The 10,870-nt window shown below is 39.0% G+C and overlaps 1 protein-coding gene across 1 annotated transcript; it reads right to left on the bottom strand.

Annotated features, from left to right (window-relative positions):
- Positions 1-2,015: 2,015 nt before the first annotated feature.
- On the bottom strand, positions 2,016-2,906 carry LOC307055879 (olfactory receptor 6X1-like; the record flags this gene model as incomplete). The annotated part of the gene is made up of 1 exon (XM_079708161.1): positions 2,016-2,906. The coding sequence occupies one exon, from the start codon at positions 2,904-2,906 to the stop codon at positions 2,016-2,018; it is 891 nt and encodes a 296-aa protein (XP_079564287.1).
- Between the last annotated feature and the right edge of the window lie 7,964 nt (positions 2,907-10,870).

The following is a 10,870-nucleotide window of genomic DNA, read 5'->3' as shown; positions in this document are numbered from 1 at the left end:
TGTCAGGGTGTTTTCTGTTACCTTACCCTCTGTCTGCCATCAAATAGGTAACTCTTCAGGTAATAGGCTAGACCCAGGAAAACTAATATGAAACTTGAAGGCAGATCTTAAAATATTTTTAAATACTAGTACAACTCAGGTGTCTCAGCTCCTCTAGATCTAGTTTACCTGGAGACACATCCAAGCCGATGAAAGTCTGAAGTTATTCCTAAAATTTCTGCATAGTCTGTGACCACTGCTGTGAGATTTGCTATGAACTGTCTCTAATTCCAACCACATTGTTCTAGACAGGAAACTCGACTCTTCCTTGATTTACACATCCAGCACACACATATGAATGCGTATAATACACTCATCCCGTTCGTATGTGCACTTGGTAATATGGGAGACTTTACTGAAGGTGTGAGAAGACAGATGAACATTGTGGAATTGTGGCCTTAAGTTGAGTATTAGACATCTCCATTCTTAAAATGCACTGTAGGCGTGCCAACTTAGGAGAATTTTCACTGATTTCTTTCTACACCCTTTTTTGCTGCATTCCATCTTTCTGGCTCTTTTCCCCTCTCTCTTCTTTGTCTGCCATTTTCCTCTCTGAGAAGCACTAGATATTATGCTGATTTTCTCTTCCAGGGCAATTTAAACCATTTGATTGATGATAGGGGCTCTTGATAATATTCATGTCCTTTGGGTTTCTCCGTTTGCCTTTAAATGACTGATTTCCCCTACCCAGCCCCAAGATAGCTCCTCTCTAAGAAAATCAGGTAATAACATTTCTACCTCATTACACTTTGTTTTGCAGTTGCAATTTTCAATTCAATACTAAAAGAAGTTCACAATAATCCTTTTCAAAAAATCATAGTTTTAATAGGCTGTAAATGCAAGACTTCTCTTGCTGTTGCAAGACAGACGTACATAATACCCAGTATTACATTCTGTGACTCACCTGTATCATCATTCTCTAGAAAACTTTTTCTGCCAGATGTCTTCCCCCAGAACAACGTTAAATCAATATGTTTGTCACCTGCCTTAAGGAACCTTACATGCTAACTCTACATGCAAGCCTTGAACTTAATGTTACCTGGGGGCTGAGTTTTCCACCAAGAAAGCCTTCACAGTTATATTGGCTCTGAGACTTCCGTTGGTTTCCTAAACACATGGCTTACCTGGATTGAAGCATAATCCAACTGGAAATTTTCACCCGATGTCCTCAAGTTTTGGTATTATCTGGGGATAAACAGCTTTAGATTATCTAAAAATTTGTAGATATCAAATTTTTGTAGATATCAAAATTTGTAGATATCAAAATTTCTATATCAAGATAGAAGTTCCCTTATTGAGACATTACCTGGTTCATTTCAAACATTTTGGAAAGACCATTAGAATTGATTAGGAGACTTCGGGGGGCTTCTACTATGAAGAAAATAAGTACTGAGAAAATGAGGTGAGGGTACTTTATGCCTTTGACAAGATGAGGCAAAGGGGTTATTAAAGGCAAAGAGGGAGACAGGATTCCTTACATTTTCTTAAAAAATTTACTGACAGTTGTCTCTGACTTTAGTGGTTTCTACTTTCAGTTTTTTTTTTTTTTTTTTTTTTTTTTTTTTTGGCCCTGCCGCGTGGCATGCAGGACCTTAGTTCCCCTGACCAGGGCTTGAACCTGTGCCCCCTGCTGTGGAAGTGCAGAGTCTTAACCACTGGACCACCAGGGAAGTCCTCTACTTTCAGCTTATAGTTGAGAAAGTCCTGAGTTCTTCCTCATGCATCTGTAGGTATTGTGGGATTTCCTAGTTGGTGAATGAAGTCACTTCTCTACTTCAAGGGGGACTCCTGGTCCATTTATATGTAACAAATTCTTATAGGGGAACCTAACCATCATAGTTTGCTTTCACCTCTTTATCTTCTTCACAATCCTCTTACATTTAGTTTTTGTATCTGAACTTAATGTTCATTTCCATGTGTTGCATGTTTTACTCTGGACGATGAGTCTTTGGACAAGCCACTGCCTTCCTTAGCACTCATTTTACCTCCTTGTTTCTAATTGTATAAATAAACGGATTCAGAAGGGGTGTGGGGATAGTATTCAGCACTGACGCCGCCTTACTCGTTTTAAAGGAGGAGTGTGCTGTGGGTCTCAGATTCATGAACAAAACAGCTCCGTAGAGCAGAGAGACAACTGTCAGGTGAGAAGCACAGGTAGAGAAAGCCTTCTGGCAGCCAGTGGCTGAAGGAATCTGTAGGATGGTGGACAGGATATAGATGTAAGAAATCATAGTGAAGACGAGTGACCCTGGGATCACCAGGATGGTTGCCAAGAGACCCAGGAGCTCCAAAATGTTTGTGTCTGCACAGGTTGCTCTCAGGATGGGACCAGCATCACAGTAGAAGTGATTGATGACATTGTTGCCACAGAATGGCAACTGGATGAGCAGCACCATGTGACAAAAGAGAAGGGTGAAGCCCGCCACGCAGGAGCTGAGGGCCAGTTGCAGGCAGAGTTTGCTGGTCATGATGGTGGGGTAGCAAAGGGGCTTGCAGATGGCCAGGTAATGGTCAAAAGACATGACGGTGAGGATGAAGAACTCAGTGGTGCTGAGGAAGAAGTGGAAGAAGGCCTGCAACAGGCAGCAGGGGGTGCAGATAGCTGTTCTTGCCACCACAAAGGTTTCTAGCAGTTTGGGGCTGACCGTGGTGGTGTACCAGATCTCCAGGAAGGACAGGTTGCAAAGGAAGAAGTACACTGGAATTTGTAGCCTGGGCTCAGCCCAGACAATGGCGATAATGAGCCCACTGCCTGCAAGGGTTAACATGTAGATGAAAAATATCACTATAAAGAAAGGGCTTTGTAGTCCTTGGATACCAGGAAAGCCTAGGAGGATGAACTCTGTGATTGCAGTGCCATTTCTCATGTCCCCTGATACTCTAGAAAGACAGGCAGGAAAGTAGCTCCTTAGAATCTTACACTCAAATACAGTTCAGACCAAAAAAAGGAGAATTCTGATTCTATTTAAGGTCCTTCATGACACCGCCCCCATGCACATACACACTAAGCTCTCCTTCCTTACTTGCCAGCTAAACCAGCTTTTAATGGACTTTGAAAAGTACACTCAATGAGTGGAAAAGTACTTTTTCACCCTTATACAGCTATGAGAATAATCATTGTAATGTGATGACTTATCTGTCTGTAATCTACACGATTATTTTAAATGAACAGTGTATATAATGCTATGTCTATATATATACACACACACATATATATATGTGTATATATATGTATGTGTATATATATATATACACATCAGCCATAAAAGAGAATGGAAAAAAAAAAGAGAGAATGAAATAATGCCATTTGCAGCAACATGGATGGGCCTAGAGATTACCTATTAAATGAAATAAGTCAGACAGAGAAAGGCAAATATCATATGATGTCACGTATGTGGAATCTAAAAAAATGGTACAGATGAACTTATTTACAAAACAGAAATAGACTCATAGACATAGAAAACAAACTTATGGTTACCAAGGGAAAAGTAGTGGGTGGAGGGATAAATTAGGAGTTTGGGATTAACAGGCACACACTATTGTATATAAAATAGACAAACAACAAGGATAGGGAACTATATTCAATATCTTGTAATAACCTATAATGGAAAAGAATCTGAAAAATATACATATATATGTATAACTGAATCACTTTGCTGTAATCAACTGTACTTCAATTTTTAAAAAAAGATGAAAAGAACAGAAAGAATAATAAAAGAAAAAAAAAGATTTGCATTTTTCAAAGGGGCAGAGAAAGAAAGTACAGTTACAAGTTTTCTTAAATAAATGCTCTAAGAAAAGTCAGGGGTCAAGAGTTAGGAAAACGCCCCAACTCCCGGTGTAAAGTTTGGTCAAGCTGAGAACATTAAGGCCATCTTGGTCAACACCAAACAGCAATACACGTTATACAAAAACTTACACAAATAATTGTTGTTTGTGGGGAGAGGCAAGAAATGGTGGTGGGGAATAGGAATCAAAAGGAGTAAGAGAGATGAGGGCCTTGCCTAGATGAATCCTGATAGTGTGTCATGGCCTGAGGTGTATAGTTCATTAATTCTCTCCATCTGAGAGCCAGAAAAAGGAAAGGAAGGAAAGGAAGGAAGAAAGAGGGGGAAAAATGAAAAAGAAAAAAGGAACAGAGCTTCCTGATCAACCTGGATGTTTTCAACGATACCCTGTTAATCAGATTATCTGTTATGCTCAGGGCTATCATGATAAACTGGTTTTCTTTTTTTTTTCCCTTCTAGTTTTTTTTTTTTAATGCAGTACACGGGCCTCTCACTGTTGTGGCCTCTCCCGTTGCGGAGCACAGGCTCCAGACGTGCAGGCTCAGTGGCCATGGCTCACTGGCCCAGCTGCTCCACGGCATGTGGGATCTTCCCGGACCAGGTCACGAACCCATGTCCCCTGCATCGGCAGGCGGACTCTCAACCACTGAGCCACCAGGGAAGCCCCCACTTCTAGTTTTAATGAGATATAATTAACATACAGCGCTGTATGAGTTCAAGGTGCACAGTATAATGATTTGACTTACATACATCATGAAATGATTACCACTAAGTAGGGACTTCCCTGGCCGGCCAGTGCTTAAGACTCTGCACTTCCACTGCAGGGGGTGTGGGTTTGATCCCTGGTCAGGGAACTAAGATCCTGCATGCTGCACAGTGTGGCAAAAAATAAAGATTTATTTTTCCTTGTGATGAGAACTCTTAGGATTTACTCTATTAACAGCTTTCATATATACCATATAGCAGTGTTAATTATATCAGTCATGTTGTACATTTGTATCCCTAATGCTTATTTATCTTATGACTGGAAGTTTGTACCTTTTGACAATCTTCATCCAGTTCCCCTGTCCCCCCAGCCACTAATCTGATCTCTTCTTCTATGAATTTGTTTGTTTCTTTGTTTTTTGAAGTAGAATTTTATTTTCTTGTTTGATTGTTGTGGCTAAGACCTCCAATACTAAGTTGAATAAAAGGAGTGAGAGTGGGCATCCTTGTCTTGTCTTTGATCTTAGAGGAAATGCCTTCAGCTTTCCCTGTTTAGCATGATGTTGTCTATAGGTTTGCTAATTTCTTTATCATTAGCAGTATAATTCACTTTACAAATGAATTTTCCCTAGGGCTGTTGTTCTTTTCTGACTCAAAACTTTTTAGCAATCCTCGTATCTTTAGATATTTGACACAATTTGCATGGTAAACCCTGATTTCAGTTGTTTATAATTTTCAGTAGTGCTTGGGTCCTTTTCACATTTCCTGGCCCAATCTCTGTTCTACTCACTTGACTCTTTATAGTTTAAAAGGGCCATCCTATAGTTTAAAAGGGCCAATCAGACAACTCTATGTTTCCTTTTTGGTTGATCTGCCAGGAAAACCGAACCAACAAATTCAAGAGCCTTACTATACAAAGTGTGATATGCAAATAAATAACATCCAATCTGATGGGAGCTGATTGGAAATACAAAACATTGGGTCCCACTCAAAACCAGTGAATTAGAACCTGCATTTTTAACAAGTTCTTTAGACAATTTGTATGCATATTTTAGTTTGACATTGGGGCCTAGGGCATGCCATTCCAAAATATGACTCAATGGCATATTTATTATTTTGAAATTAAGTTACTTGAGAAATGGCCAATACAAGAGGAACAATTTGTCTTTCTGTATCTCTGAAATCAGGAAATAAATGTCCCATAGAAAGGTGCCCTCCCTGTACTGGGCAGTAGAAAGACATTCTTATCACCAGAGATAGATAATTTCAGGCCAAGAAGCCTATATAAGCAAATCTGGTTACTTTTTTGCTAATTTATTACCCAAGCCCAAATTTTGCATAAATTTCTTACTAATTAAGCACTGAAACCTAAGCTTCTTTGTCCTGGCAATTTTTTTCAAATTTATTTTCTTTGTCTAAAAAAGTATAAAATTGCCTCCTTTGGCCATTTCTTAGGTCCTATATTTATAAGACCTCTGTGTACATGGATTAAACTTGTTTCTTTTTCTCCTGTTACTCTGTCTTGTGCCAATTTTATTATTAGTGCAGCCATAAGAACTCGACAGGGGTGGAGGGGGAAATTTTCCCCTCCCTGACATTGAGAAGCACCATTGTACATTTGGACAAAGACTGATAGCATAGAAAACACAACCAACTTATTTTATAATTGAGGCAACTGAGAAAAATAGAAATTTAGTGACTTGTATGAAGCTACTGATCTACTTTGTGGCTGAACCATGGTTGGAACCCAGGATAACTGACTTTTATTCAAGGATTATTTCTAAACCACAATGTAGTTTGTCATTATCAGGTTTCCCAGAGTTAATCTCTGGTCAGGTTTTTACTTCTTTAATCTGCATCAGTTTGTCACCAGCCTCAGCTGTTCCTGTCAGCTGCTCTTATTTCTGTCAATCCCAGTTTTGGTTCATATGTAGGAGACAGCTGTGTGTTTCCCCTGCCAGCACCTTTCTTGGCATTGTTTAGTTGCAGTATGTTCTCATGCATGAAGAACAGAGAGCACAGTTAGACTTTCTATCAACATGCCTTATGACCCAGGACCAAATTACAAGTTTATATAACCTACACCTTAATGATATTCATGGAAATGAGAATACTTCTAGGAGATTATAGGATTGGCTCATGCATGACCTCCTTGTCACATCTGATATAGAAGACTTATTCATTTTTTTAAAAAGTATTTATTTATTTGGCTGCACCAGGTCTTAGTTGCGGCACGCGGGATCCTCATTGCCGTGTGCGAGATCTTTCTTGCAGCATGCAGGGTCTTTTAGTTGCGGCATGTGGGCTCTTTTTTTTTTTTCTTCTTCTTCTTTTTTTAGTTGCAGCATGCAGGATCTAGTACCCTGACTAGGGATTGAACCTGGGTCCTGGCACTGGGAGCTTGGAGTCTTAACCTCCAGTCTTCCCAGACCACCAAGGAAGTCCCAAAACATCTGTTTTTCAATTTCTTAAAAATCATGCTTTGTTAAATGAAATTTCAGTCTTCCATTCTGTGACTCTGATTCTGTTCCAAAACCAGGACACTTCTAGATTGGAAGTTGGGAATAAATTGCTATGTGAGTTATTAAATTTTTCAAATGCCACCTATTTTAAACTAAAGTCTAAAGTCTTCCTCACTAAATTCTTTTTGTTCAGGACACAATCTGTAAATGATAAAAACATTAATTACTCATGTTTGCTCAATACACTTCTGTCAGAATTTTAATATTTGTGTCTAGGTTGGAAATCAATAGAAAGAGAGATGGCTGGGACCCATGATTCCCAATTCTCAGTTATGTGACCAGCTGTCTTCAGCAGCTGCAGCCTCTCCCAGAAGTCTCTAGAGGATATGGGCAAGAAAAGGAAAGCTCTTTGTTACTGGCTCTGGAGGCCAATCTCATTGTATTTCTATGATGGGCTGAGTTGGATGATGTGAGGCATGCCAAGGCTCCTCTTGCCTGTTAGAGGAGGAAGATTCCTGACTAAAAGTAGCTTCAGGGCTTCCCTGGTGGCGCAGTGGTTGAGAGTCCGCCTGCCAATGCAGGGGACATGGGTTCGTACCCTGGTCCAGGAGGATCCCACATGCCGCGGAGTGGCCGGGCCCGTGAGCCATGGCCACTGAGCCTGCACGTCTGGAGCCTGTGCTCCGCAACGGGAGAGGCCACAACAGTGAGAGGCGCATGTACCGCAAAAAAAAAAAGTAGCTTCAGTTCACACCTTAAGTTCACACTCTAATAGTGATCCTTGATATCTTACCACTCTGATGGCATAAAGAAGCATAGAAGGGAACCAACAAACAAAAATCTGATGCATTTCTATTCATTAACAATGAACTATCCCAAAAGAAATTAAGTAAAAAATCCCATTTACAATAGCATGAAAAAGAATAAAATACTTAGAAATCAACTTAACCAAGGTGGTGAAAGACTTGTATACTGAAAACTATAAATCACTCATGAAAGAAATTAAAGAAAACACAAATAAATGGAAAGGCATCCATGTGCATGGACTAGAAGACTTAATATTGTTAAAATGTCCATTCTACTCAAACTGTTCTACAGATTATTTACAATCCCTATTAAATCCTAATGGCATTTTTACAGAAACAGAAAAAAAATCCAAAAATTTATATGAAACCACAAAAGACCCCCAAATAGCCAAAGCAATCTTTAGAAAGAAGAACAAAGCTGAAGGTATCACATTTCCTCATTTTGAAATATATTACAAAGCCACAGTAATCAAAAAAGTATGGTACTGTCATAAAGACAGACATATAGACCAACAGAACAAAATAGAAAGTCCAGAAATAGGCTCACACATACACACTCAACTGATATTTGACAAAGGAACCAAGAATACACAATGGGGAAAGGGCAGTCTTTTCAGCAAATGGTGTTGGGAAAACTGGATATCCACATGCAAAAGAATGAAATTAAACTCTTATACCATACATAAAAATCAACTCAAAATGAATTAAAGATTTAAACATAAGACTGAAACTGTAAAACTCCTAGAAGAAAGCATAGGAGAAAATATTTATGACATGGGTTTGGCAATGATTTCTTGAATATGACACCAAAAGCACAGGCAACAAAAATCAAAAAAGATCAAGTGGAACTACATCAAACTAAAAAAGCTTCCACACCGCAAAATAAATAATCAATGGAGTGAAAAGACAATGAACAGAATGGGAGAAAAATTTGCAAATCATATATTTGGTAAGACACTGTATCCAAGGCATAAGGAACTCCTGCAATTCAATAGCAAATCCCCCCAAATAACCAACTAAAAAATGGGCAGAGGGGCTTCCCTGGTGGCGCAGTGGTTGAGAGTCTGCCTGCCGATGCAGGGGACATGGGTTTGTGCCCCGGTCCGGGAAGATCCCACATGCCGCAGAGCGGCTGGGCCTGTGGGCCATGGCCACTGAGCCTGTGCGTCTGGAGCCTGTGCTCCGCAATGGGAGAGGCCACAACAGTGAGAGGCCCACGTACCGTAAAAAAAAAAAAAAAAAAAGGGCAGAGGAAATAGATATTTCTCCAAAGAAGAAATAAAAATGGCCAAAGGCATATAAAAAGATACTCAAAATTACTATTATCAGGGAAATGCAAATCAGAACCTTAATGAGATATGACTTCACACCTGTTAAATGACTGTTATCAAAAAACCAAAAGACAGGGCTTCCCTGGTGGCGCAGTGGTTGCGAGTCCGCCTGCCGATGCAAGGGACACGGGTTCGTGCCCCGGTCAGGGAGGATCCCACATGCCGCGGAGCGGCTGGGCCCGTGAGCCATGGCCTCTGGGCCTGCGCGTCTGGAGCCTGTGCTCCGCAACGGGAGAGGCCACAACAGTGAGAGGCCCGCGTACCGCAAAAAAAAAAAAAAAAAAAAAAAAAAAACCAAAAGACAACAAGTGTTGACAAGAATGTGGAGAAACTGGGACTCTTATGCACTATTGGTGGGAATGAAAAATAGTGTAACCACTATGAAAAATGTATGGAAGTCCCTCAAAAAACTAAAAATAGACCTACAATATGATACAATAATTCCACTTCTGGGTATATATCCAAAATAATTAAAATCAGGATCTTGAAGAGATTGCTGTTCTCTCATGTTCATTGTGGCACTATTCACAATAGCCAAGATATGGAAACAACATAAATGTTCACTGACAGGTGAAAGGATAAAGAATATTATGCTGTAGACATACAATGGAATATTATGTAGTCTTAAAAAGAAGAAAATTTTGCCATATGTGACAACATGGATGGACTTGGAGGACATTATGCTAAGTGAAATAAGTCAGTTACAGAAGGACAAATACTGATTGATTCCACTTACATGAAGTATTTAAACTAGTCAAACATAGAAACAGAGAGTAGAATGGTGATTGCTAGGGCCCCAGGGGTGGGCAGGGGGAGAGAAGAATGGGGGGCTGCTGTACCACAGGTCTAAAGTTTCAGTTATGTGAGATGAATATTTCTGGAGATCTTCTGTACATCATTGGGCCTATACTTAACAACATTGTATGGTACACTTAAAACTTTGTTAGAGGGTAGATCTCATGTTAAGTGTTCTTGCCACACATAGACACAAAATTACTCAAAAAAAATTAATGCAGTCTGTCACAATTCCACTTGCATGATTAGTATTAATTAATCACTAATTAATTAGTATTAATATCTATTGGAAAACTTTGTTTTCTGAGATTATATCTCGATAGGACTAATATATTCTTTCAGGAGTATTTTTAACTCAGAGACAGTTTCTGTAAACACTATTTGCTAGTAAAAATTAACATAAACTTTCAGCAGGGCAATTTAAATGTAAAAAATGTCCATATTTTACAAGGCTAAAAAGTTTTAATTCTAGAAATCTGTTCCCTAAAAATCAAATTAATATATGCACAAAATTATCCTAAGTTTAAAGAATTAAAAATTAAGCCTTGTACATCATTGGAGTCCTCATTTTATAGTTTTCTCAATTCCTCCCTTGCTTTAGTATGTATGAATTTCAACATCTTAATGTTTGCAAGCTCTGTTTTCAATAATTTCCATCTACTAATACCTTAAAACATGAACGTACTTGGCATTCCACATTTCTTACTAGTTTGGTGGAATTGTGCTAGTTCATTCTGAGCAAAATGAAACCAAAATTTAAAGGTTTCAAATAGTGTAAAATCAAATTGATAGTAGGAACAAGGATAGTAATTCCACTTAATTATTTTTAATGTATATTCACTATTAGCTATGAAAAAAACTGTATTTCAGTCACTCTCGCTGTGTACATGTCAATGTTTTAAAATTAAGAAAAATGCAGCCTTGAAAAAATACTATAGATTTTT

Source organism: Hyperoodon ampullatus (assembly GCF_949752795.1).
Source record: "Hyperoodon ampullatus genome assembly, chromosome: 7".
In the NCBI taxonomy this organism is placed as follows: domain Eukaryota; kingdom Metazoa; phylum Chordata; class Mammalia; order Artiodactyla; family Ziphiidae; genus Hyperoodon; species Hyperoodon ampullatus.
Note: the sequence above shows the minus strand (reverse complement) of the source record. Positions and strands in the feature narration are given on the sequence as shown.